Source organism: Vulpes vulpes, unplaced genomic scaffold (assembly GCF_048418805.1).
Source record: "Vulpes vulpes isolate BD-2025 unplaced genomic scaffold, VulVul3 u000000657, whole genome shotgun sequence".
Classification (NCBI taxonomy): domain Eukaryota; kingdom Metazoa; phylum Chordata; class Mammalia; order Carnivora; family Canidae; genus Vulpes; species Vulpes vulpes.
Genome location: NW_027325810.1, coordinates 947,781 through 975,231, shown reverse-complemented (window position 1 = coordinate 975,231; position 27,451 = coordinate 947,781). Strand labels below are relative to the sequence as shown.

The following is a 27,451-nucleotide window of genomic DNA, read 5'->3' as shown; positions in this document are numbered from 1 at the left end:
TTTATTTTTTTAGGCTCTTGGATGTTTGTTGTATAAATTATGCTACTTCACTTTGCCATTTGGAGAGAGTCAGGTGGCAATTTGTGATGGAAACTTCACAATTCCTGATAACTCTCGATATTCCCAAGACATGCACTGCCTAATTAGTAAGTATTTCAAGTTTCTAGTTTCATATTTTTATCTCTTATCTCCAGGAATGAATTGGGGAACAAAGAGACTGGATCGCAGGAGTGATGGGTTGGGTGCAAAGATAAATCAAGTCGGTAATGGTTGGTCACTCAAAGATAATAAATATAACAGTGTCTAGTTAGAGTGGTAGGTCTTTTTGCTGTAAATCTAAGCTCTTTTGCACTTGAGCAGAAATCCTAACTGTGCTTTGAGCAGTACATTACTGCTCTGTTCTCTTGCAGTCAGTGTGAAAGAGTCCAGCTGACTCCTATCAAGTGATAAGAAATTCATCTTTGCAAAGCTGGAAGAAACACAAATTGAAATGATTGCCATGCGTTGGCTGGAGTGAATACATAATTAAGACTGTATAACTCCATGGAACTAGGTTTTTTCTCTCTTTAGGTTAATCACTGGATTTTGATAACCAGCATTTAAACTCAGTGCTTTGTTTCAGATGTTTTTTTAAGATTCCCCCACTCTTTTGCATCATCATGGCAAGCATATGTACTAGTTCATTAACCAGATGGTGGAACAAGTAATCTTTGCAAAAGCCCTTGTACTAAAATATGAGACAGAAATATTTCATCATCTCCTCACATTGGTCAAGGGATTTAGCATCTCAATTTTCACCATTATGGGTTATGAATCCTGAGAGAGTTTGGGTCCTGGGTGGGGTTGCATTGAAAAAAAATAGAAGCAGATGTGGGTGGAGCATCTGACATTTGTTGAGGGCCTACTTGTGCCTTATTTAATTCTTAAAAATCTTAGATGGTAGATATAATCCTCCCCATTATACAAATGAGGAAGCCGAGGCTGAGAAAGTAGAGGTACCTTACCCAAGGGAACATAGTTACAGCTTTCTGATGACGACCTCTTCCACTGGGCCGATTTTTATCAATCTACGTTTTCTGTTTATTAAGCAAAAAAGGGGAGGTGGTATTTAAAGAGGTGGAATATGGCACTTAATGGTTGTGAGATTGTTTTCAGACCTAAAGCATTAGAATAGTCCCTCCTTATCCGTGGATTTGCTTTCCGTGGCTTTGTTTACCCGCGGCTGACCGCAGTGGGAAGCAGACGATCCTCCTTCTGATGTATAGTCAGAAGGTCAGTGGTAGCCTAACGTTATGTCACCACACCCGCGACGTTCCCTCACTGCATCTCATCACATAGGCCTTTTATGCTCTCACATCATCCCAGGAAGGGAGAGTACAGTATAATGAGATTCTCTGAGAGAGGCCAATTTATGTAACTCATTGTAGCATATTGGTATAATCGCTCCATTTTATAATTCGTTATTGTTGTTAATCTCTTACTGTACCTAATTAATAAATTGAGCTTTATCATAGGTATGTATGAGTAGGAAAAACCAGAGGATATGTAAGATTCAGGACTATCTGCGGTTTCAGGCATCTACTGGGGGTCTCAGAACATGTCCCCCATGGATAAGGAGGGACTACTGGATGTCTGTTCTAGAACTGCAGCTGTGTAAGTGACATTGGAGGGATCTATAGGAAACGGCCAAATGTGGCGTGAGAGTGGTAGGATTTTTTTGGTAATACATTTTCTTTTTAACATTTGCACAGCAAATTCATTCATACTCCTAATGTAGTTGTAACACTACATTAGGAGTGTCTGTGACACTGACATCTTTCCCAAGCTCTGACGTATTTCTTTCCAAACTACTTGAAGATTCCACGGTCACCCTAAAGTCACAAATCTAAAATTAAATTTGTGAGATGCCTGGATGGTTCAGCGGTTGAGCGTCTGCCTTGGGCTCAGGTTCTGATTCCGGGGTCTGGGATCGAGTCCCACATCAGGCTCCTTTTGGGGAGCCTACTTCTCCCTCTGCCTGCGTCTCTGCCCCTCTCTCTCTCTGTGTCTCTTATGAATAAATAAATAAAATCTTTAAAAAAAATAAAATAAAATTTGTTGTCCTTGTCCAACTACTCCCAATACACAGTTCCCCTCTCTTCTCAGTTTCTATGAATGGTGTCACCATTCAGGCTGGGATAACTGAAATTTAGGGTTTTCTTTGGATCTGGCTTGAAAGAGAGTAAAGAGTCCAGCATTTCCTAAGCCGTGCTCTTTCTTTAGACTGTCTCCTGTCTCTATCACATTCTCTGTGTCCTCATCATCACCATCGTCTACACACACTTGGCCAGCGTGGGCCTGAACTGAGAGAGTGGCCACCAGCCTCCTCCTCCAGTGCGTCCCACCCCACCCCACCGTGAGATCAGCCTTCCACTCGCCACCCTATTCTGGTTCACCCGTGGTCCCACAGTAGGGCCCAGCTTCCTCGTGTGGCATTTAAGATGGTTCGTGCTCTGGTTCCATCCCGCCCACCCAGCCTTATTTCCCTGTGTTCTCTGACAAGGAAATCTCTGCTCTGTCCTTCTGGCATCTGCGTTCCCTCACAACAGGGCCCTCCCTTGCCTTCTCTCAAGTGCTTTTTTGCCCAGACTGTTCCCTCACCAAGAATATCTTTTTCTTCTCTTTCCCTTGACTGACTAAATTCTTTCCTGCCTTCAAGGATCAGCCCAAACCCTGCTGCTGCTGCTGCTGCTGCTGCTTTTTAAAAATTTGTTTATGTATTTGAGAGAGAGAGAACACAAGCTGGGGGAGGAGAGACTGGGGGGAGAAAGAATCTCAAGCAGAGCCTGGCCTGAGTGAGGAGCCTGACCCGGGGCTCGATCTTGATCTCGCAGCTCTGAGATCCTGACCTGAGGCATAATCAAGACTCCAACGTTCAACCGACTGAGCCACCCAGTGCCCCCAAGCCCTGCTTCTTCTGTAAGGCGTTCACAAGACTACAGCCTCCTCAGTTTTTCTTGTACTTAGTGTTCAGACCATTCATTTGGTTCCTTAAACAGTAAATTGCCTTGTGTTGTTGTTTATGCGTATGCATGTGTATGTTTATGTGTCTTCACAGAGATGTTTTTCCTGGGGATTTTTCCAACTTCAGAAAGTGCGAAAGCTTAAAGGACTCGGAAATAAACAAGTGTCGTATAGATTATGTAGAAGTAGGAATGTCTTTATTATTTTGTAATTTCTTTTAGAATGGAGACCAGCTAATATCTCCAACAAAGGGAATAATGGGTCCGTTCTTAAAATTTGAGTTTTGAGGAGTGCCTGGCTGGCTCAGTTGGTGGACATGCGCCTCTTGATCCCCAGGGTCATGAGTTCTAGCCGCATATTGGGGGTAGAGATTACTAGAAAGAAAGAAAGAAAGAAAGAAAGAAAGAAAGAAAGAAAGAAAGGGAGGGAGAGAGGAAGGAAGGGGGAAAAAGTTAAATTTTGATTATAATTATCAAGGGTAACCACTTGTTGAGCAAGATACGAACTAAGGAAGCCAGAAGCCTGTAACTTCCTAGGTACCAGAATGTGAAGGTGGTAGCTTCAATAATGAGAGCTTGCTTGAGTCCCTGTTGCACAAGCCACCAATTGTGAACTTCAGGTATCTTTGTTATAGTCCAGATACCTTGTTAGTTTCTTGTGGATATTAAACATTTTAGGGAAGTTAAATAAAAAAATTTAGGGAAGTTAGAGCTTCCATTTCTGAGAGGGGAGGAAAACTGAATTTTATGAGAAATAAAGATTTAAAAACAACATTTGGTAACAGAAATTATGTTTCCTAGCTAATGTAATAAGTCCTAGGATGTTATTAAATGTGCTCACATATGTTTGTCTTAGGGTATATGTTGGAACCAGACCCTGATAAAAGGCCGGATATTTACCAGGTGTCCTACTTCTCATTTAAACTCCTCAAGAAAGAATGCCCAATTCCTAATGTACAGGTATGTGAAGGGTGCTTCTTAGGGGAAGTAAACATCATCATCAGATTATCATTTAAAACTCCTGGGGCGTGAACCAGCTGTTTAAGGACTACAGATGTCCCTTGCTTTGTGGGGTAGGGGGCATTCAAGCAAAGCTAACTATGAAGCAATTACTCTAAGGAGAATCCAGTTTTCCCCTAGAATTTAATTATTACACTAAGGCAATTACACCAAATAATAATGATAATAATAAATCCCTAGGGATTGAGTTGAGCACTTTGAAGATTGATCCTCCCACTGTCTTTGTCAACTTCCACAGTTCACTATGTGACTGTTGTATTTACGTAGCGGTAGTAAGGCGAGCTGCTTTCCTGAGGCAGGCCTCTGGCCTTGCCCCCATACCTACTGGAATGTAAGCCCTTGTCCCTTTTCTCCTTTATGGCAGCAGAGCTTTCTCGATTCTGCTTCTGCTGTCCACCGTCTATAACTCACACTCGTTTTCCACTCCCCTCCTCGCACACATCAGGCCACAGGAATGTTTCCTCCAATCCTAAGCTCTGCACTCAGCAGTTTTCGGAGTACACTGCTTGCACACCCCCCTTTTTGCAATCTTAGCATATTTTTCATGTGTGATCCAGCTCCCTTTGCAATTTAACTAACGGATGCCATAATAAATCAGTTCTAATCTGAAATTGTCTTCCCAGTTTTCCCAATAGTGACCTTTAGATATCGCTGTTGGAGCTTGGGGGTACTGATGAATAACACTCCTCTTTCACTCTCACATTTGGAATCAGATGTGGGAATGGCTCAGATGGAACTCAGAATATTGGCTGTATTAACAATACGATTGAGGCAGAGAACGTAGGTGGACCCGTTAGACTCCCTGACATTAGAGCCACATGACTGGGCAGGGAGGGCCTGATTCAGTAGAGATAGGCTCTCTCTTAAAGGAGGGGAGGGTGCAGGTGAGTCAGGCCAGCTCGCTTTTTTCTCCCCGTCCTATAAGTCAAATAAGTTAAGCTTCTCCCTTGGGAGAGGAATGCTTGGAGAGAGGAAGAGCTGCAAGGAGAGATAGCCTAGCAGAGAGTCTCCCCACCTGGAAACATGAAGGAAATAGGAGGTGCCTCCTAAAGGCCTAAATATTTACTGTTACTAGTTTTCCATTTGTCTGGTTTCCAGATTAGAATGAGGAATCCCGTACAGGACTCCAACATGACCATGCTTCCCTTTTGCTCCCCCACTTTCCCATTCATAAAGTTAAATAACCTGAAATATCATTGGAAGCATTCAGATTGCTGACTAGTTTTTAAAAAGTCAGATTCACAAGTCTCGAGCCATGTGGCGCTCACTCAGCAGTGCTGAGCAGTCATCTTGTGGTTGGGGACAGCAGCGCTCCCTGGGGGGAGCCGGTGTTAGGCGACAGCTCGGGATCCAGGTGGGCCGAGTTCTACTGGCCCCCTGGTTCAAGGGGAGCCTCGTGCACTGGGATCTGCGCCCGCGAGCAACCAGATGGATCGAGCTTGTGGTTTTCTCCCAGTGCTCAAGATGGAAGGTGGAATGAGTCCTGGCTGGGCGTGCTCCCTGCTCTGATAGCTCAAATAGTAATACGGGTCACAGTTGTCTCTTTCCCGTTCCATTCTTAACACCAGCGCTCAGCTGTGTGGTAGGGAGTGAAGGGTCCAGAAGTTTGAGAGTGGAGGGGAAGGGGTGCACCGTACGGGGCTGCCCTGTGCTCTCTGATATGCTGCCTCCCGGGTGGGGCTAAGACTGCTGGGATCTACCTTTGGTTGACTGCCCTTCGCTCTAGTAGACATCCGGGCCGAACGCCACTCTGGAGCGTCCCAACACGTGGTTCTATCGGCCCCGTCATGCTGCTGTTCTTTTACAAAGAAATCTGTAATGTCCTTTTTTGGTGTCCTTTCAATCCTGTAGAACTCTCCCATTCCTGCCAAGCTTCCTGAGCCAGTGAAAGCCAGTGAGGCAGCTGCAAAAAAGAGCCAGCCGAAGGCCAGGTAAGAAATGCCTGAGTGTGCCCACGTCCCGCGGCAGCTGGCGCGGTGCAGGGGGAGGTGCCCTGTGTCTGTCACTGCCGGGGCCAGAGGCTGCGCAGAGCAGGAGAGCGAGCTCTGTCTCTTCCAGGGAGCCAAGGAGGGAGTAGTGAAACCCAGCGACCTGCGTTTGAAAGGGAATGAAGAACTCAACTCCGCAGCTGATTCCGTAGCCTGAGTAGAAGTGCCGGGGCATTCAGGGATGCGGCACAGCCACCTTTAAATATTGCTAAAGAGAATGCCCTAAGCTTGCGTCCTGGCCTCCGTGGGGCCTGGCCCCCTCCCCTCGTCCTTCGCTCAGTGCGTGGCCCTGACCACATCAAGAGAGTGCAGGTCGCGGCACTGACTCCACGGACAGCAAAGGAGCTTGTGGATCTTAGCTAATCACCTCCCACGTAGCATGGGGTCTTCTAGAAGCCGATGCCAAGAGAGGATTGAGGAGGCTAGCATTTTATTTGACCATGCGAGAAAATAGGGAGCCAGGGCAGGCTGGGGCGATACACGTGTAACCCAGAGAGCGGGAGGAAGAGCGACCCAGAACCTGTCAACACGATCTCAGGAAGGTGCACCAAAGGGGTCAGGGAATCCTTGAGCCCAGGTCCTCTACCAGGGGAGCCCTGTGGCCCAGGAACACGCCCACTTGAACATCACTGTGACGGGGTAGGAGGCCGGGAGCAGCCCGGGGCAGCACGGCCTCCGCACACGCACGGGCGTGACTTTCAGGAGCACGGCAGTCGGGCCCCTGGTCTTCCTTGCACCCCTCGTGAGCCGAGGGTCTGCTGGGCACACCCCCATGGCCGCCGTGCCTCGAAGTGACGTTTGTACCTCTCTTTCTACCGTGTCCCCGTAGCAAGGAAACGTTAGCCGCAGGCTATCAACCAAGTACCCCACGTGGGGTATTTTCATAGAACAGTAAAATAATGTCTACTCTTTAAAACATTCCTAAACGTTTCTAGAATAAATGTCAATGCTGGTGCGGCTCTAAAGTAAGGAGATTTTTGTTTTTTCACACACTTAGCCAACTATATCCATGTTGTTACTTTGTGGGCTGTTTCTCACCTCAGGCTGCCACACTCGGCTCGGGAAGTTGCTTTTGGGGCTGCTTTAATTGGCCACGTCTTTGGGTTTACGGCCCTGTGGCTCTAGGCCCGAGGATCCGATCCCACAAAGCCCACATGTTACGATGACAGTAACCAGTACCGTTGTGAGTGGTGCTGTGCCGTGTCAAATGAAGAGATCAATACCTGTATCATACAGCAGTTGTAAACATCACTGACGGGGAAACTGCTGTGTAAACTGTAGGGTGCCCACACTCTTAGTTGGTATGGATCCATGATGCTGTGGATCCGTTTACAGCCAAGGGGTTTGGGCCTAAGGGGTCCTATCTAGAGTTTACAGGGATTTCATTTGCGTTACTACATTTGCTCCCCAGTCCTGCTCCCTAAGTTTTTCTTTCTGACTCTGTTTTTAAAGTAGCCGCTTGGGGATCCCTGGGTGGCTCAGCAGTTTAGTGCCTGCCCCTTTGGCCCAGGGCATGATCCTGGAGTCCCAGGATCGAGTCCCACATCAGGCTCCCTGCACGGAGCCTGCTTCTCCCTCTGCCTGTGTCTCTGCCTCTCTTTGTCTCATGAATAAATAAAAAAAAAAAAAATCTTTAAAAAAAAAAAAAAAAAGTCCCGAGCACGACACAGTTCCACAGTCATTGATGCATTCGATGTTCACATCTGCTTCATGATGTATAATTTTCTCTGTTTTACACAGAAGGGACCTAAGGCAAGAAGAGCTAAAATGGCAAAGCTGTCAGCACAGAATTAGTGAGGAACCAAGCTCAAATACAGTTTTCTTTGACTCCAGATCCCTTGATCTCTAAGATGTTACCTTTAAGAGAAACGCAACCAGGGGCTCGTGAGCGACTCAGTCGGTTGAACGTCCAAGCCTTGATTTGGGCTCAGGTCACTATCTCAGGGTCGTGGGATCGAGCCCCACATCGGGCTCCGTGCTAGGTGCAGAGTCTGCTTGAAATTTTCTCTCTCTGCCCCTCCTCCTGCACTCTTGCTCTCTCTCTCTCTCAAATAAATAAATCTTTAAAAAGAGAAAGACAGAGAGAGAGAGAGAGAGAGAGAGAGAGATCCATCCAGTGTGGAGGTTCTTAACATTTGGTTTCTATAGAAATCTGTTTGCCTTCCTCACCGCTGGCTATATTTTTCTTGCATCTTTTTCCTCTTCTCCAACATTTGTCCTGTTTTCCTCCCTCTCTTCCTCCCCCCAGTTACAGCCTCCCCAAATACGGTGGCTTTTATATTATAAGTTGTGCGCCCTGCACAGGAGCATCCCTCTAGCAGGATTCCAAAGGAAAGCGTCAGGACCCACTGTGGACATCCCTCGGGGGCTGTCATGGGGAAGGCACAGGTGCCCCACTGCTTCGCTGCCTGTGTTGCGTTTCGTGGAGGGTCTGCCAGACAGAATTTGGAAATACTCGTGAAGTGTGTTGATTTTGGCCGCGACTTCAGTGATACTCCCTAATGTGCATTATCAAAAGACAACTACTCTGATCTGAGTCAGGTGGTAGCCAGCAGCTTGGAGTGCTCTGGAGATGAGTGGAAGTTATCCCTTGTGTTTCTGCAGTCTCACTAGGAGCAATTAGACCCCTGGCCATCCATCCTGTATTAATTTGATTAGATTTGACTGTGATGCTCAAAATGACAGTGGATTCTGTAAGATGGACGTTTGTCTTTTCTTCCAAGTAGACAAAGTCTGGAGGCCAGCAGGCCATGGTTGGTAGGCAGTTCCGCCCGACGCCCAGGCCTCTTCAAGCTTATCACTCTACCCTCCCTATGATAGAGCCATGACGTCAGGACCAAGATGGTAGCACCCGGTTCCAAGCAATAGGATGAAGGAATAGCCAAAGAAGAGAGACAAGTGGCATACGCTAGTTGTTTCTCAATGTTTCTGGAAACTGCCATATAACAATCTGCTTTCCCACGTAAGACCAGACCTTAGACACTTGGCCACACCTCATTGTAAGAAAGGCTGCGCAACGTGATTTTTTACTCTGGGTGAAACCCAGCTAAATTTTTTAACTGAAATCTGTTTGACGTTATAGCATTGTATGAAATTAAGCTCTACAAACAGTTAAAAATGTCATTACCTTGGGAAGAAAGGGAGCATGTGTAGTAGAGGAAATAGCTCCCTGTCCTATTCCCCAAATCCTTTATCTTGAATTGTTTGCTTACTCCTTCTAGTTGCCTTATTGGAGTCACTCACTTACATGCTTTGTATTGTAGAGCGACCGTGCAGACAGCTAGTTCTAACCAAGTTTGAGTTCTTTCTGCATCTGAAAACCACTTGCTTCCCACCCCTTTCTATCATCCTCAAAGTCCATTCTGGGAAATCCTAGGACGTATTAGACGGAAGTTGAGATAAGCTAGAGAAACATTGCATCCTATGTAGTGCTCTCCTCGGGGTTCTCCACGCGCATTCACACGTGGAAAGTTCTGCTGGAAGGAAATCTGCCTGATATATTTTGACTAGTGTGTTAAAACTTATTTCCCACCAACCCTTTTTTCATAACATCTAGTAACACATCCTATGGAACACTCTTTGGCAAATGTCGATTAAGCGGATCTGGAAGGTTTGGATGAGTGTGGAGGGGAGAGCCAATCCGTCAAGCACCCTGTCTCCCCCTCTCACGCTCTCCCACACGTTAACGTGAATCTGTGTTTCTCCCCCCTCCTTTTCTAGACTGACGGATCCCATTCCCACCACAGAGACTTCAATCGCACCCCGTCAGAGGCCTAAGGCTGGGCAGACTCAGCCAAACCCAGGAATCCTTCCTATCCAGCCAGCCCTGACACCTAGAAAGCGGGCCACGGTTCAGCCCCCACCCCAGGCTGCAGGTGAGTAACTCGGTTGATTTGGACTTTGATACACCCCTTCGGGAGGCTAGATATTAACAGAAATCTTGGGAAGCCTACTTTTGCTTGAGGAATGGGATTTAGAGGCACGTAAGGAATAATGATTTGCCTGGAGGACAGGTGGTGCGCGCCCACTGAAATGGTGCGGCAAGTGGCTGGCCGAGGGGAGACCTCTCGCTGGATTGTGTGGGGACCTCCAGGACCACTGAAGCCTAATCTCTCCATTTCTTCTAGTCTTGGCCTGATTTTGTGGCTTGGTCCATTCATCCCATGCCTTCCTTTTTATTTCATATTCTTCTCTTGGCTTTTAAAGAAGGAAGACTCTCCTCCTTTTGACACAGAGGCATCGTTTCTTTAATGCTCTGTCTTCTTAAAGTATCTGTGACCACCCCATGTTTTGGTGTCCTGGTTCCCGTGAGATGACTTAGTTTGGAGGAGCCAAATTATCCGGTCACTGAACTTAGTCATCACTTCCCCTCCCAGGAAGCAGCTTTTGGTGAATCTGGTGGTCACGCACTTACAGCCAGGCCCAAGCACCTAGCCTGGGCTCGTGGGTTGTGTAGCTTGCAAGTAAAACGTCAAAGAATGCTTTTGCCCTGAAGCATTGGCAGTAAGGGCAAATACTGTCTTTGCATCATCCAGTAGCGTCAGAGGCCAGTTGAATAAGTAGCTACTTGGGTGCCGACTAGAGGAATAAGCGACCCAGTGGGATGGTGAACAAGGGCAGATTCCTGAAGGAGGCGAGCGTTGAACCTTGCTACTGAACTTCGTCTTGAAAACTACGAAGCACATCGTTTAGCACGAAGATGCAAAGACGGGAGCGGCACAAGGCTCTTGGGATTACCTGTCCACGGATCACCCCCCGTTACTTCTTTGGCAAGAGAAAGGCAGCCAGTTCCGTGTGCAAGAGTTCCGAGCCCTCATCTGGGTTGTTTTCCTCATTACAGGCTCCGGCAGTCAGCCTGGCCTTTTAGCCAGCGTCCCCCAAGCGAAACCCCAGGCCCAACCCAGCCAGCCTCTACCCCAGCCGCAGCCCAAGCAGCCCCAGGCTCCCCCGGCCCCGCAGCCGCCGCCGGCCGCCCCGGCGCAGGCCACACCGCAGCACCAGCAGCCGCTCTTCCTCAAGCAGCAGCCCCAGCAGCAGCCGCCGCCCCAGCAGCCGCCGCCCCAGCAGCCCGCGGGCACGTTCTACCAGCAGCCGCCGCCGCCGCAGGCCCAGGCCCAACAGGTAGGCTCAGGGACCCTTGCTCGGCGTGTCCGGGGCGGCTGCGCACAGGCCCCGTCGCCACAGGCGCCTTCCCTGGGAAGCCGTGGGAGGGCGGGAGCCGCTGGACAGGGCGTCGCTGCGTCTCAGCCGAGCGGACCCATCGGGGCGCTCCCCCCCCCACCCCCCGGGGCCTTGGCGAGTCCCTCACCTGTCGGAGGAACCTCAGCAAGGGAGCTACTTTCAGGGCCTCTTTTTCTCTTCTTCTTCTTCTTCTTCTTCTGTTTTTCCCCCCTAACACAACTGCACCCTTAGCATTCTAAAAATTATTTTTTCTTATTACAAAATATTTAGTAACATGTATCTCTTCCTGATGTCTCGTAATTTAAGTCTGCTTGTTCGAATCACAATCCAAACAAGGCCCACGTGTTACATTTAGTGGCGAGTGTTTCTTCTTCCGTTGTCTTTTCATATTTTTTTCTACATTTACTTACTATGCACAAGTTGATTTTATAATGACTGACATTATCTTTAAGTCCCCTTTTATTCAAAGGTGCCCTCTCCGTCTTTCTTTTCCCCTTTGCTATTTAATTTTTTGAAAAAACTGGGTCATTGTCCTGTAGAATTTTCCGCCTTCTGGGTTTGGCTGATTGCATCCCTGCGATCATTTACTGTGCTCCTCCATCCCCTGTGTAAACAGGTAATTTTTTTTGAGGCTCACTCAAAATTCGATTCGTTTGGACGGTTCTTTGCTCTGGTTGCATCACTCAGGAGGCGTACAAAGTCCGGTTGCCCTCTCTCTTACTAAGATCAGTTTGGTGTTGTCTGTGTGATGCATCCATGTAACGTCCCTTATCAGTGGAGCAGCTGTTGATCATTTCCCAAGTCCATTCGCTCACCGGGGACAGCCCCAGGGTGGATATCCAGCCTTCCCTCTTCACTTAGGGGCTGGGGTTTTCCTGTGAAGAATTTTTCTCAGCTACTCGATGACCCTGAGGTACTGTTTCTATGGAAAAGGCCGATACAATGCTTGAGTCTTTGCCTGTGTTTGCCCAGTTGTCAGAACGGGTCTGTTTCGAGGGTCCTCTAAAGGTGAACAGAGGTTTCTGATTTGTTTTAGGATCATCATGAATTCAGGGATTTAAACATATTTGATATGTTTCCGTACATTGCTGTTTTTAAAATTTTATTTTGATGGTCGAATTGCCCCAGCTCTGGCCAGTGGAAGTCTCTCCAGACTGGCTCCTGGGTCCTTTGGTGGTGACCCAGACACCTTTCGTGGTTTCCTTGCTATTCAGTGTAACGAGCTGGTCAGGGCGTGCTCTGATCTTCACCTAGATACAGCCATTTCTCTGTAGGAACTCCCATTTCCTTTTAAAAATGGTATTTAGAGACCACAATTTGATGTTAAGGATGCTCGTTTGCTAATGAGTCAGTTATTGTTTTTAGGCCTTTCCAGTGGATACTTGGGAAATGTATTTTGTTTGGTTTGTTTTATTAACAGAATATATACAGCATGAATCTGAATTCATGTTCTTTTTTTAATTATTTTTTATAAATTTATTTTTTATTGGTGTTCAATTCGAATTTATGTTCTTAAATCAGAATTATAATTCTAGGATGTTTGCTTAACTGTTTGGATTTTATGATTGTATTTTTCTAGTCTGAAAATCTTGATTCCTAACCACATGAACATAATCACTTACTTGATCTGTAATTTCAAGATAACAGTGCCAGCACGAGTTCTGGAAAAAGATTTCTTTGCCCTTTTTTGTCCTTCGAATGTTTGTTTTGCTCATTATTTTCCGGAGAGTTTGGCTCTCAATTTGATACATAGGTTTATTTGTTTCATTTTTGCCTTTGATATATAGTTATTGCCGAATTTTGGGTCAGTTCTGTTTTATGAAAATATAAAACACAGAGTTTCAAAGTGAAATCTGCAGAACTCTGTCCCTTCCATCCCATAAGATGGAGGGAGCCCTCATTTCTGTTTACAGCTTGACGGTATTTCCTCTTAGGGGTACATAGCATGGTTTATTCACTCAGTCCCCTGTTGGCCAACATCTGGTTGTTTCCAGGATTTTGCAGTTATAAACAGGCGGCTATGTGCTGACATCTGCTTCTTTGCTAACCCTCTAAGTCTGCCCCAGAAGGGAAACAGTATCCCCTTAGTGAGCTCTGCAGCAAGGAACACTGTTTGGGATATTCAAAGACAGGATCTTGACTTTTCTTAATCAGCAGGCCCTCCTTTGACCTGCACGCACCTGTGTGTGTGTGTGTGTGTGTGTGTGTAGCACAGGCCTTAGCAGTGAGGAGCAGAGATGGACGAAGAGTATCCCGTCCGCAGGCAGCTGATAAGAGTGTAACTTGAGAGCCGTGGCTCTCACCGTGAGATCAAGCCTCAGCCGGCGCGGTGCGCGGTGCACAGTGCACGATGCGCGGTGCCGTGTACCGAGCATGAGCATCCCGAGCATCCCGAGCCTTTTGAATGCTGGAGGTGGGACAGTGAAGGGGCTGGAGCCGCACGGGGGCCGCTCGCAGGAGGGCTTGGCGGACTCTGGCTGGCTTAGCAGTTAGGTTCTTGGCGGTGTCGTCACCGCTGCATCCTGTCGGTGCAGTGAAGCCTTTTAATCCTGGCTCCTTCCAAATCCCTTTACAAGAGGGATTACTTCTGTGGGCGGGAGAGCACCTTTTAGCTCGTTCCCCGGGGAGTCGCGAGGTGCCCAGTGGGATGGGTGCCCTCGGCTTCCATCGCCGCCGCCCAGGAGCCGGGCTGCCGCGCGGGAGGCAGCACAGGGCAGTGGCCGCGGCCCGGTGCTGCCAGGTCGGGCTGTCGCGTTGGTTTGCGTGCCCTGGGCTCCCCCCGAGAGGTGTGAGGCTCAGCTAAGGGACTTCTGCCCGCCTGTGCTCAGGCCTCGGCCTGGGCTCCGTTGCTGCTGAGACACTGGTCTCTTGCGAGCTACCGTTCTGAGCGGCCCCTCCTCCCGTTTGCCGCTTGTGCTCAGTTTCAGGCCGTACACCCCGCAGCCCAGCAGCCCGCGATCGCCCCGTTCCCCGTGGCGCCCCAAGGAAGCTCTCAGCAGCCCCTGATCCAGAACTTCTACCAGCAGCCGCAGCAGCCGCCGCTGGCCACGGGCCTGCACCAGCCGCAGCTGCTGACCCAGAAGGCCGCCGCCGCCGCCGCACCGCAGCCCCCCGCAGCCCCGGCCGCAGCCCCGCAGCCGCCCCCGGCCCAGGAGCCCCCGGTAAGAGCCCCCGGCCAGGGCGGAGCAGCCAGGCCAGCAGTCAGGGCTGGGTCCCGGGCCGGAGGGGCGCAGCGATGGGGTGGGGGGCTGCTGCATCCGGGAGAGGGGGCTGCCCTAGTCTTGCAGTTGAAATATTTGATTCTTTATCTTGATATGTCCAAGGTCGGGATGAGGGGTTCTGTAGAAGGTAGAGCTTGGGAAAAAATGATTCTAGGCTACCGATGAAGGTGAACACTTTTTTTTTTTAAGATTTTATTTATTTATTCATGAGACACCGAGCGAGAGGCAGAGACACAGTCAGAGGGAGAAGCAGCAGAGAGCCCGATGCAGGACTCAATCCCAGGACCCCGGGGGTCACGCCCTGAGCCAAAGGCAGATGCTCAACCGCTGAGCCAACCAGGTGCCCCGAAGATGAACACTCTTATTTATCACTCTAAAATTAGACTGGCATTAAGATCTAGTCACTGTTGGTGCCAGTACTGAGCAGTGAAGGACCTAGGTAGGCTAAGAGCCAGTCCCTTTCAAACTGGGCCCAGGCTAGAAAGGGATTACCCAAGACTGATAGCAAAGCTGGGACAAGAACCAGAGAGTCCTGATCTCTGTTCAAGGATAATAATAAATGCTCATGCGGGGGAGGAAATGATCAGCAACCACTGACTACATTTCTTAGGAGGTTCCCCTTTGTGGTCCCTCTCTGGGGAATGAATTATGAGCCTTCTCCATGTTCCTTGGCTGAAGACATATTTTGAGCTCTGCTCCAGGGTAGTCGGTTGAGGGGATGGAGAAGGAACAAGAGCAGCCAAGAGCCAGAGAGCTTCCCAAATTTGACCCATCCCTCCCTTTCTCTGGTGACCCTTGGCAGGACTTCCCTAGATAAGCAAGTGAGTGACTGTAAAGAATACCCTGAAGTAACATTAAAAAAAAAAAAAAAAAAAAAAAAGAATACCCTGAAGCCATCTTAAAGCAATAACCTATGAAAGGAAAATGGCAATATGCCATAGGTGTTTATTGGAATCTTACTAGTAGCAGCCAGAAGAACCAAAGTAACCTAATTGTTCAAGAACCCAACTCTGCGGCCATTAAAAATCATGGTTATAAAGTCTGTACAATAGTATGAAATGCTCATGAGCATGAAATAATGTTGAAATTATGGGAAAAGTATGTACTTGAAAAGATGCCAGAAAAGAAAAGTTAAGAACAGTTGTATTAGGATAGTGGGATGGAAGTCTGGATGGGTTTTCCAGACCTTTGTGTATATTCTTCTGTGTATATTCTTACATTCCTCCATCTGACTGTACTCCTTTTATAATCATATATTTTGTTCTTTGAAACAATCTTCAGCAAGACAGACATCTGAGTGTACTTTGATTCTACTGTGGTTTGTGTGTCCCCCGTCCCTTTCCTAATCCCATCTTTGGCAGAGACGTGATGGTGAAGAAAAGGGAGTCCTGAGCAGTAATCAGGAGACATGAATTTTGTCCCCAGTTGAATCTCTGACCTTGAGTGAGAGCCTAGCCTTAGGGGGCCCTGGTCTCAGCTCCTCTGAAGCCAGGCAGTTGGAATCTTTGTTCTCAAGGCCCCTTTTGACTCATATTCTTAGATTTGAAATGGAAATAAAACTGCCTGACATGGTTGTTGTGAGGAGTAGCCTAATGGATTGCATGGTGGGGTAAGATGTCCTCATGAGGGAAGCACCGGGTCCTCGTGTGCTCCCTACGGGGATGGGCAACAGGAAGGGAAAATGTTCTCCTAGTCGTCTGGGCTCTTCAAAATAAAGGGACTCAACAGTGAAGTAGACCTTTCTCAGAGCAGTGAATGTCTTAAACTCCAAGAGAGAAGCTGACCTAGGTCTGTCCGTAAAGCCAGTGTGGTCTCTGTGGGTACCGGCTCTGCCTTGGCTGACGCTGGGCTCCTGGAGGGAGTTGTGGAGCCGAACCTCTGGTCTACGTGGAGGACTCTGCTTCTCCCTCAGAGATGCCTCCCTTGCTTTACCCTCTGGCCTTACTTTGACTGATTTAGAGCTTTGATTGTATCATTCATTCAGTTGATGAGCGGATGTGTCCTCATATGTGCGCATAACCTGCCTTAGTAAAATTCAGAGTCTGCATCAATCCAGGGACAGAAAATCCCAGGCTGTCGGCATCCTGACCCCAGCAGCTGGCCCTTCTGGTTTCCTTTTCTCTCTCAGGACCCATCCTCGAAGGCACCGGATGTGAGAGCTGAGCTGCAGCATGGAAGGACGTCTTAGTCTCAAATGAGAGATTGGAGGGAAGGGATAGTTCAATACCTCACATTCTAAGTCCTTTTGTCTCTGGACTAACAGGATTCAAGCGTTATGTGGCCTTCTTAACGCTGTTTTCTGTTCATCTCCCTGCTGTAGCACTTTGTAGACTGTGACGATGCTTGAAATCTAACGACGTGGCCACAAGGATGTTCCTATTTGTTTTTCTGGGGTGACAGTTTGCTCTGCCCTCTGAAAATGGCCCAAATCTCAAGAGTCCTTGTGTTATATTAGATCAGGTTCCATCAAGAGATTTTCAAATTTTTTCTTATATCTTCATGTATTGTCTACCTGGTTCTTCAGGGCCACCTCTAAACCAAAGGTGGGAACAACTGAATCCCATCGCCCCAGTGCTGTACATTTTCTCAGGGAAGCCGCAGAAATGGGATCTCGCAGCCCCATCTTATCAGGGAAATCAAGAGCCTCAATAACAAAACAGAAAAAAAAAAAAAAACTGCTACTTTACGAATCATGGTGGAATCCTAAATTACTACTAACCAGGAGTCTGAGCTGTGTCAGTCGAGGATCTCTGAGCAGAAATTTCTCAGCTCACGCGTGTTTCAGCCGGAGGTGTGGCTTCATTGGCTTCTGCCTGTGGAGGTAGATTGCTCAAAGCACGCCCTTTGGAGGCATTCTCAGTGAGTTCCTACGTGACCCCAGAAACAAAGTGGTCCTACAGGATACACTCTTGATTTTTGGAGCGAGAAATAGCTTCTGCAGTCTTAGGCTCTGGGCTGTACTGTGTATCGATACTCTGTATATCACTGCTGTTGAAGATGGAAATTTATATATAAGCATCCCATAAATGCCGTGCCATCAGTCCCAAAGTTATAGCTCAGATTGTCAAAAAAAAAAAAAAAGAAGATTGTCAACAAGTCTTTTTTCGTTCTGGGTGTTATTGGTAAATTCAGCCATTTGAGTCCCGCGTTAGCTCCCATGTGGCGTTTTTTATTATGCTTGTCTGTTTATTTGCTTTCCCTTCCCCCCATCCTTTTTGGGAACACTTGCCATTTATTTTCCTAGCAGATTCAAGCCCCAGTAAGACAACAGCCAAAGGTTCAAACAACCCCACCTCCTGCCGTCCAGGGGCAGAAACTCGGATCTCTCACTCCTCCATCATCCCCCAAGACCCAACGTGCTGGGCACAGGCGGATTCTCAGTGACGTAACCCACAGCGCAGTCTTTGGGGTCCCTGCCAGCAAATCAACCCAGCTGCTCCAGGCAGCTGCAGCCGAGGCCAGCCTCAATAAGTCCAAGTATGTGGTGCTTCCCCTTTATCTTTTTTACTTTTGTGGGCTGGGGCTGCTGTGGGCCACTGCTGTGTCATTCTTTGATGCTGTATGTAGATGTGTGTGTGTGCACATATAATGGTATGTGTGTGCCTGTTTATTAAGAAACTGAATTTGCCTGTAGTACATAGACCAGACTGATCTTAAGACATAATTTCATACTTGTTTACTGTTTCCATCCTCTCAACCATTCCATCTTCCACAGAGTTTTGTTTTGTGTGTGTGTGTGTGTGTGTGTGTGTGTGTGTTTTTCCCGGACAAATTAGATTTTGTTATTTATGTATGTATGTATGTCCCACAGAGTGTTTTTTAAACCAGTCTGACCAAATCTCTCTATGATGAAAGTCTTTCATTGGCTCCCCCTATCTAAACTCCATAGGCTGTTGTATCACATCGGTGGACTTGTTGTTGTCCATCTTTGTGAACACTTTGTTCATCCTGGGCCCTCTCCCCGAACTGCCATTCTCCTCCTTGTCCACCTAGGAAATACTTATTTATTCATCAAGATCCATGTCAAAGATTACCTTTTCTTTGACCCCTTGGGTGTCATATGTATGTTTATCAGAACCTTTTTTTGAGCATGTATCACATTACATGATCATTATCTGTTTGTGTGTCCAGCTGACCTAGCCTGAAAATTCCTCCAAGACAAGGACCATGTCTTAACCTTTGTAAATCCAGTGACCAGCTCCGTGCCTGAAATAAAGTAGATTGCAATGAGTGTTTGCTAGGTAAATGCAATTTCAGACCCTCAGCTTTCTTGAAACCATGTACTCACTCCAAAGTTAAAAATCTCTAAGTTGTTAGTTAAATGCAAAGGACATCAAGAGAGGCTTTAGAAGAAAACTAGGTAATGATACCTGGAAGCACAAGATAGTGAGGACTGTCTTTATTTCTCCTTAACTGCGATGGTCACTGCTCATGGTGGCCCTCCATTCTCTGCGTGCCAGGTCCTGACAGATGGGAGGCAGCTGAAAAGGCATCAGCCCCAGCCCTTCTGGGGTCGGTTATTGTGGATATTACAGTGGATGCCTCAGGAGGTACAAGCCTAGGAACAGGTTGCTTTGTGATTCGGGATTGAAAGGAGTTGCAAAAGAGACCAAAAATCTAAGCAAGAGATTAAAGAAGCAGTGGGGGAGAGTGGATTGTGAAAGAAAGGAGACATAATATTTCACACGGTGATAAAAGTATCTGTGGAAACCATCCAATTGCCATGGAACATCCTTTTAGAAAACTACTGCAGAAAATAATGGTTTATTTTATTATTTTATTTTTTTTGAAAATAATGGTTTAATTCAGAAAACAACTTGGTCTCAAAGAAAAAGTAGATTGACCCTTTTTCAACTTTTTTCATTTCGTGGGGGTGGGAACCTACCTAGGTCTGCAACCACCACTCCATCAGGCTCTCCTCGGACCTCCCAGCAAAACGTTTATAATGCTTCCGAAGGTTCTACGTGGAATCCCTTCGACGATGACAATTTCTCCAAACTAACAGCTGAAGAACTGCTGAACAAGGACTTTGCCAAGCTGGGGGAAGGTGAGCAGTTGTCCCTCTGTGATTCTTAAACCCTAACGCTAGAGGCATATGTGTGTGAAAACTCAGGGTTGGGTCTTTCCTTCCCTTAGAGGCTTGCTTGGAAGTTGGAGCGCAAATTGCTTTCTGCGTTTCGCAGAGCACTGACATCTTTTCATCTTCAGGAACTCCTGGCTTGCCGTGGGTGGCGGCACACAGAGTGGGACACTTTTAGGACAGATTTGATAGCATAGATCAGGATATATGGTCGAGCATGGTCATTCCCTGGGGGAGTGTGATGGTTGTTCATCCTAAGTGTTTATTGTCCCAGAAAGTTGTAACTGCTTACCCGGGAGAGTGTGCCCCGCCATGGACATTGCATCTTGACCACCATCAGAGCTCTGTAGTACGGTTGCTGACTGTGGAGAGGTGACCAAATAAATAGAAGGAAGGTACCATTTCTCAAAAACCCACAGTGTAGGGCCCCCTGGATAGCTCAATGGGTTAAGTGCCCAACTCTTGATCTCAGCTCAGGTCTTGAGCTCAATGTCATGAGTTCATGCCCTGCATTGGACTCCATGCTCAGCGTGGAGCCTACTTAAAAACAAAACAAAACAAAAAATGCACAGTCTGTTTTGGAAAGGCGGGACTCGTGCACACAGGCACACATGTGCACTTTGGAAAACAACAGCATACCCTGGGAAAATTCTTCAAATAGAGTTCCTTGGCATTAGACCAGAGCACAGGGTGGTAAAGGAATGATCAGAACCAAGGGAATGATACAAACTTGGACCATACCTTTTAATTTTACTCTTTTTTAACTTTTGTTAATCTCTTTTAACTATTTTATAGATGTCTTTCAAAAATGTATATTACGGGCAGCCCTGGTGGCTCAGTGGTTTAGCACTGCCTTCAGCCCTAGGTGTGATCCTGGAGCCCCGGGATCGAGTCCCACGTCGGACTCCCTGCATGGAGCCTGCTCCTCCCTTGGCCTATGTCTCTTCCTCTCTCTCTCTCTCTCTCTGTCATGAATAAATAAATAAAATCTAAAATCTTGGGGAAAAAAATATTTACTTTCTTATTTTTTTAAACAAAAGATAGAGTATAGGATTTAACTCTGACAGCTAACTCATCATCAAATTATTTCATTGTTGGGTATGCTGCTTATTGTTCTAGAATGGACAGGAATATCTTCATGGGCTATTGAAGATTCTTGTACTTTTGCACTTACAAGACTCCCAAGTTTTAAAAATCTTGTGTCTATTTTTATTTTTCATAATTTCCTGTCTCTCTTCTGTCGCAATAAACTGCTGCCCTTGTGCCTGTCCCTCTTCAGTCTCACTCCTGCCATTTCACCCACGCCGCCTTCTCATGCGCTCTCCTGAACTGTTTCCAACACGGAAAACAGATTGGCAAACTCATCAGAATTCTATAAAAACAAATAGATTGAGAGTAAGGACTGGAGGCATTCTGCCTATAATGTGCTTGAGCTTTGGGGCTTTAGCTCCAGCCATCTTTTTTGTTGCTTATTTATTTATTTATTTGAAAAAATTTTTAATTGTGATAAATATACAGGGGCACCTGGGTGGCTCAGTTGATTAGGCGCCTGCCTTCAGCTCAGGTCATGATCCCAGGGTCCTGGGATGGAGCCCCGGGTCAGGCTCCCTACTCTGCGGGGAGTCTGCTCTTCCGGCTCCGTCTGCCCTCCCCACCCCCGCTTGTGTGCGCACGTGCTCGCTCCCTCTCTCCCTCTCTCGTGCGTGTGTACTCTGTGTCTCTCAAGTAAACAAGTAAAATCTTTTTTAAAAGTTGTGATAAGTAAACATAACACAAGCGTTAGCTTCTTAACCACTGTCAGGTGTACACACACGTCATTGCACCTCCAGTCTCCAGGACTTCACCTTGCAGAACCAATGTGCTATCTTCGCTTCTGACAACTTCCTTCCTTTTCTCAGCTCTCGTCTCGGTTACTGCAGCCACTAGACAAGGACCTGTGCAGGGCCCCGGTGTTGCCACAATGCAGTAAGAGGAGTCAAGTCTCCCCTCCGTCCTGTGAGTGTGTGTCGTGGAATTCTGCTGGAGTGAGCTGACTGCTGTCTTGTCCTTCCAGGCAAACATCCTGAGAAGCTCGGAGGCTCTGCTGAGAGTTTGATCCCAGGCTTTCAACCAACTCCCGGTGACGCTTTTGCCACTCCCTCGTTTGCTGCTGGAACCGGTTAGTATCGCAGACGCCTGAAGCACGGGGCTCACTGTCGTTACCTCTGCACTTTCCGCTCCACAGATAACTCTGGTGCGCCGCGGAGCCCCAAATCTTGGTGCTAACGTGTTTTCTTTTATTCAGAAATATTTCCAATATAAAGATAGGGAGAAAGAAATATCTAGAATCATTTCAAATTAAAATGACAGGATGATGTGTCAGTAAGATACAGGATTGTTCTGTCTAGTTCACGCACATACTTTAAGCAAATATTTCTAAATTTAAGAACATCACTGTTAATGTCTTGTAATTGCTTAGGTCTTTGGAATGACTTGAAGAATTCTAAGAATTAAATGATGTATCCTCTATCCAAGATTCTGCTGAGCTGTGTTTCTGTGCCTCTGTGTGTGTGTGTGTGTGTGTGTTTACAAGGAGAGGGAGATCTCTTTTTAAATTAGACCTTTTTTAAATTAAAGAAGCAATAGTAAAAGACTAATTTTCTCCTTTATTAACAAAAATTATACACCGTCAATTATACTTCAATTAAAATTTCTTAAAAATTAAAAAATTGTACAGGTTTATTATATAAAAGTAATTTATAGACAAGTGTAGAGAAGAAAGTTAAAATCCCCATAGTCGCACTGCTAAGAAGTAGCACAAGGTACCATTTTGGTGTCTATTTTAGTGGCATTTACCCTTTGTAGGGTCACAGATATCTTCGTGAATGTAATGAAATTTACAGGTCTTCTTCCTCACGAAAATATACGACCACAATTTTGTAAATAATTGTTAGCTTCAGCTTAAGACTCTAATGTACATCTTTATAGTCTTATTTTAAAACCAAATTTTCTTGCTTGCTAAGTCTGGCACATTTCCCACATCATTAATGAAGCTCCTAAAAGATAAATTTTAAAAGATCTATGTTAAATTGCTTCATATGGATTTGTCCTAATGTATCTAACCAAGTAATCTCTGTTTTAAACATTAATTTGGTTTCAGTGTTCTCCTGTTATAATTCACTCAGCAACAGATATGAGGTTTTGAGTATGTATATTCCTTGTGGATAAGGAATTTGATATGCTTCTGAAATTAATCTTTTTTAGTTATATTAATTTCTGATTTTATCCTTATATATTCCTTTCCTCCTGTCTTCTGTAAGTGTGTAGTAGTTTTTCTAATGTCTTAGGTTCATTTGTTATTGGAACTTTGGCTGTCATGTAATAACCTTTACAGTTTCTTTAAGATAACTTCTAGAAGATTATTGGTTAAATAAAAGATATGTGTCTTTTAAGGTTTTTGATACGTATTTCTAAATTGGCCTCTGAGAATGCTATACAAATTTTATTTTGATCAACAGTGAAAGAGTAATTCTTCCTCCATTTCCCCATCCAGCCCCACTCAGAGGCTGTAGACAGAGGACAGTGTTTACTGGCCATTATTTCTTCTGGGATTTGTGGTGTTCATGTCTTTTGCCTTTTTTTTTTTTTTTTTTTGAAGTTCTTTTTTCATTTTGTTCTTATTTGTCCTATATGTAAACGTTTTCCCCAGTCTATCATTTGTCCTACACAAGTCTTATCTCACCTGACCCTTAACACCATCCCCACATCAGTCACAGTTGCGGTTACTGAGCACAGACTAGCATCTTTTCCAGGGTCACATATCTAGGAAGCAGCACAGCTGGGACACCATCCCTCTGGTCCCAGAACTTCCTCTCTCAGGTTTTCTGCCACACAAAGAGGCAAATTTAGTGATATTTTTTCTGGAAAATCATCTGCAATTTTAATGTGTATTGAATAAAATAGAATAATGCGTTTAAACCTTTTATACTATTTGTATACATATCAGTTTTCACTGTATGTATTTGTGTTTCATTTTTTCTTGGGAACCTTAGCAAGAAATTTGTTGTTTAAGCATCTTTCTAAGGCAACTTTTAGATTTATAAAATCTACTATTTTTCTGTCTTCTAAATCTTTAACTTTTGCTTTTTTTTTTTTTTTTTTTTTTGATTACAGATCTGTTTTTCTTAGGTTTGCTTTGTCAGTATTAAGAGGAACACATACTAAAATCTTTAATATTCTTCTTAAAAACATAATGGAAGTGTTTAGCATTTTTCTCCCGTTGTAATAGTGATTTTCAGCCAGCTTGAGAGTGTGGAGAGAGGTTCATTGTAATCTGCTAGAAGACTTGTCCACAAATATTTCAATATTCTCTTCTCTCTTTAATTGCCCAGCCCACCCCGACCCTTGAGGATTACACTGTTTATTGAGGGTGCTTGCTAATAGGTGTGCACTTCCCTCGTCAGAAAAAACCTGATGTTTTAATCATATCCCATAAGTCTTCATGTGATATTCTCGTTGTTACTCATTTGGAATACATACACATTGGCCTTATTTGGGGCATGCTTTTTAACATTAAAAAGTTAAAATGTTTTGTGTTATTCTTTATTTATAGCTTTGTTGTCTTGCCTGTGTAGTTTATAAATGTATTGGTATTTGGGTCTGGTTTAAAGTGCTTAAAGTTCATTAGGCCACATGTTGACCAAATGTGTAAAGCATTGACCGTTGTCCTTGAGATAGAGCATCACACCAATGACCAGCTATGGTACTAGGTAGGATAGAGTTTCCCTGGAAAGAGGGCTGTGGAATAAGCTCTAGGAGAGTCTTCTTTGGTGTTGAATCCTAGTATTTAGTGTTGTGTTTGCTTCAGTATAGATTACTGAATGAATGAAAAGAATTGCTGTTTGCCACAGGTTAGGTGCTTGGATTCATCAGTGTTAACAGAGGTCCTACACATTTTCCATCTGCCCTCAGTTTCAGTGCCTATAATTCCTACTTATCACATGTTTTGTTGTTTGTCTATATGAACTGGCTTTTTTTAAAGATTTATTTATTTATTTTAGAGAGACAGAGCATGGAGGGGAAGGGCAGAAGGAGAGGGAGAGAGAGAGAGCTTTAAACAGAGCACCAAGACTGATGGAGGGTTCGATCCCATGACCCAGATGGAAACCAAGAATCCAGGGCTCAGCTGACTGCACCATCCAGGCACCCTTGTATGAACTTTTTCAAACAGTTTTTATTTTTGTTTTAGCCTGTTCTCTCCCTTTATGCTTACTTTAAAGGCTATAAATGGCTGTATTTTTTAAAGGGATTTAAAGGCCTTGCCTTAAAAAACATACATTTGAGTAAAGTTATGACAGTAATAACAGTGAACATATACTGAGCATTTCCTACATGCTAATAAGCCCACTGATTAAGTGTTTTTTATGCATTATTTCAGGTAGTCCTTAAAACAACCTTCAAGGGACGCCCAGGTGGTTCAGTCAGTTAAGCATCTGCCTTTGGCTCAGTTCATAATCTCAGGGTGCTAGGATCCAGTGCCCTGCTCAGTGGGGAGTCTTCTTCTCCCTCTGCCCCTCCCCACCTCGTGCTTGCTCTCTATCAAATAAATAAATAATCTTAAACAACAAACCAGCCCACAAGAGGTTAAATTACCTGACCAAGGCCACAACTGGAGAATGATAGTATAGAGATTTGGATCTGAGCAACCCAACCCAGAACCTATAGTCATAACTACATCTCAAGAATCTTTGTAAATCAGTGACACTAAGCTTTTATGAACATTATAAAACGTCTTCACATTTTTTTCATGTTATCCAGCCTTTTTAAATGAACATTTGATATTTTTCCTTCTTTCTTTGTGGTGTAAACTTTTGTGTGTGTGTGACACTTTCAGTTTTATAAATGAAAGAAAATTATATCTAAATCCCAGAAATTAATATGTCCTCATTCGTACAAAGTATAGGATAGCACCATTTTCTAGAATTTTTCTAATCAAGCTCAAACTGTTCACTGATTTTAAACCTTCCAATCAAAGGAGGAGATAGGCAGGAAATTTGGCAATGAGTCAGAGAGGATGACAGAAGGATTATTTTAAACATTTTTATGGTTAAAGCTGCAAAAATGTTGATGAACTATGTCCATATGTTGGAACAGACATTTAAAACTTGACATTGTGCCTCTTTTTTAAAAATATTTTTCTGTTGAGTTATACACATTCAATTGTGTAATTTTGGAAAAATGACTAAAAGCCCAAAGAAACAAGATAAAAGAACTCATAATCCCAGTGCAAGAGGAAAACATTGCTGACATTTTATAATATTTATGTCCAGAATTTTATTTCTGTATATATACTTTTTTCAAAAATGAATATATGCAGTTTTATGATTTTTTTCTGTTAATATATTTCATTGTATCTCATTTGAAAATATTTTAAAGATTTTAAGAGCAGTGATTTTACCCTTCTCTTCCTCCGTCTACCTTCAAAGAAGCTTAGTTAAAAACTCACTCTAATAACCTTCTCAAAATGACAAAATTACAGAGATTGAAAACAGGTTAGTGGGTTCCCAGGGTGTAGAGACTGGAGGAAGGAGTGAGTATGACTATAAAGGAGAACAAGAGGGTTCTTTGGTTTGATGGAACAGTTCTGTGTCATTGTCCTGGTGGTGCTTATGCTAAGCTGTACATAGCATCTAACTGCAAAGAACCACACACACACACACACACACACACACACACACACACACGAGTGCATGTGAAAATTGAATAAAGTCTAATAACAGTATTGTAATGGTATCAGTGATATTGTCCTATAGTCGTAAAAGATCTCACTATGGAGGGAAGCTGGTTGGAGATTCCTAGAACTCTATGTATAGCAAAATCCTATGATTTCATAATTATTTGAAAATAAAACGTTTTTTAAAAAAATCTCTACAGATGGTAAAATGAGATTTTAACTAGAGAACAAACTTGAGTGTTAAAATGCAACGTAAAGAATGGTAAATTGGAAACCAGCAAGCCTGGGTTCTGACCCCGGTTTGCAGGTAGACCCCTGGCTAGCCTCTTAACTTCTGGGCTTCATTTCCTTTTCCGTAAAATAAGAAAATTGTGCTAGAAAATCCTAAGATCCCTTTTTAAGCCCTGTGATCCCACGGGGTGTGTAGATTTCTGTAAATCCGTGAGTTTGCCAAGTTCTAGAATGAACGTCGGTGAATGTTAGATGGCGTCCAGAAGTTAGGGCTTGTCTAGCCTTGCAGCAGACACGGAGTCCATTTCTGTTTCTGCCTGTGTCTGTCTGCCTCGCACTCTAACAGACGTGCGGTGGCACGGAGACCGCAAGGTGGTGAGGGCCCTTGAGGTGCCTGTATGGCTGTGTTAGATTACACACGAAGCCCCGTCCACTTCCATGCTACGGTGTGAGACACGGACAGTAGCTGGCGCGGGAGCTCTGGAAGAGATCACTGTAGGCTTCCACACCAGGAAGAAGCGGAATCCAGGTGTGCGAATAGACTAGTGTCGTCAGTTGTGTCTCTGAGTATGTTGCAGGGACCGGGTGACATCTCTCAGACGTGTTTTGCCATCACACTGGATTATATCCACTCATATGCCTCTTTATTCTGCCTCTGAGTTTAGATTTACTCTATAATTTGAGCTGTTGAGTAAATAGGTGGTAAATTCATCTGGATTTACTTGACGTTTTCTGCTTTTCTCTCTCTCTTTTTTTTTTCTCCTTGACCCTTTCTTCCCCTCCAACCAACTCCAGCTGAGAAAAGGAAGGGTGGGCAGACTGTGGATTCCAGCCTGCCGCTTCTAAGTGTATCTGATCCTTTCATTCCTCTTCAAGTACCCGATGCACCAGGTAGGTAAATCGAGCTGATCTGAGCTTAAGCAGCTTGATTCTTATGTCCCAGGGTCCCTTGAGAGTTGTTTCACCACTCCATAAAAAGGAGGTGAATTCCAGGCCCGTTATATGTTTTTTGGTAA

The 27,451-nt window shown here is 45.1% G+C and overlaps 1 protein-coding gene across 12 annotated transcripts in view; it reads left to right on the top strand.

Annotated features, from left to right (window-relative positions):
* Positions 1 to 27,451, top strand: part of AAK1 (AP2 associated kinase 1) — a 163,843-nt gene that overhangs the window by 102,709 nt on the left and 33,683 nt on the right. For 6 of the 12 annotated variants that reach the window (XM_072746160.1, XM_072746157.1, XM_072746154.1 and 3 more), the window contains exons 8-17: positions 14 to 146; positions 3,859 to 3,962; positions 5,874 to 5,953; positions 9,731 to 9,885; positions 10,851 to 11,131; positions 14,113 to 14,352; positions 17,657 to 17,889; positions 19,302 to 19,459; positions 21,546 to 21,650; positions 27,231 to 27,326. In XM_072746160.1, coding sequence (XP_072602261.1) covers positions 14 to 146; positions 3,859 to 3,962; positions 5,874 to 5,953; positions 9,731 to 9,885; positions 10,851 to 11,131; positions 14,113 to 14,352; positions 17,657 to 17,889; positions 19,302 to 19,459; positions 21,546 to 21,650; positions 27,231 to 27,326 — 1,585 coding nt within the window. The remainder of the gene's footprint in view (positions 1 to 13; positions 147 to 3,858; positions 3,963 to 5,873; positions 5,954 to 9,730; positions 9,886 to 10,850; positions 11,132 to 14,112; positions 14,353 to 17,656; positions 17,890 to 19,301; positions 19,460 to 21,545; positions 21,651 to 27,230; positions 27,327 to 27,451) is intronic. The other 6 variants (XM_072746153.1, XM_072746162.1, XM_072746156.1 and 3 more) reach the window with 5 other exon arrangements.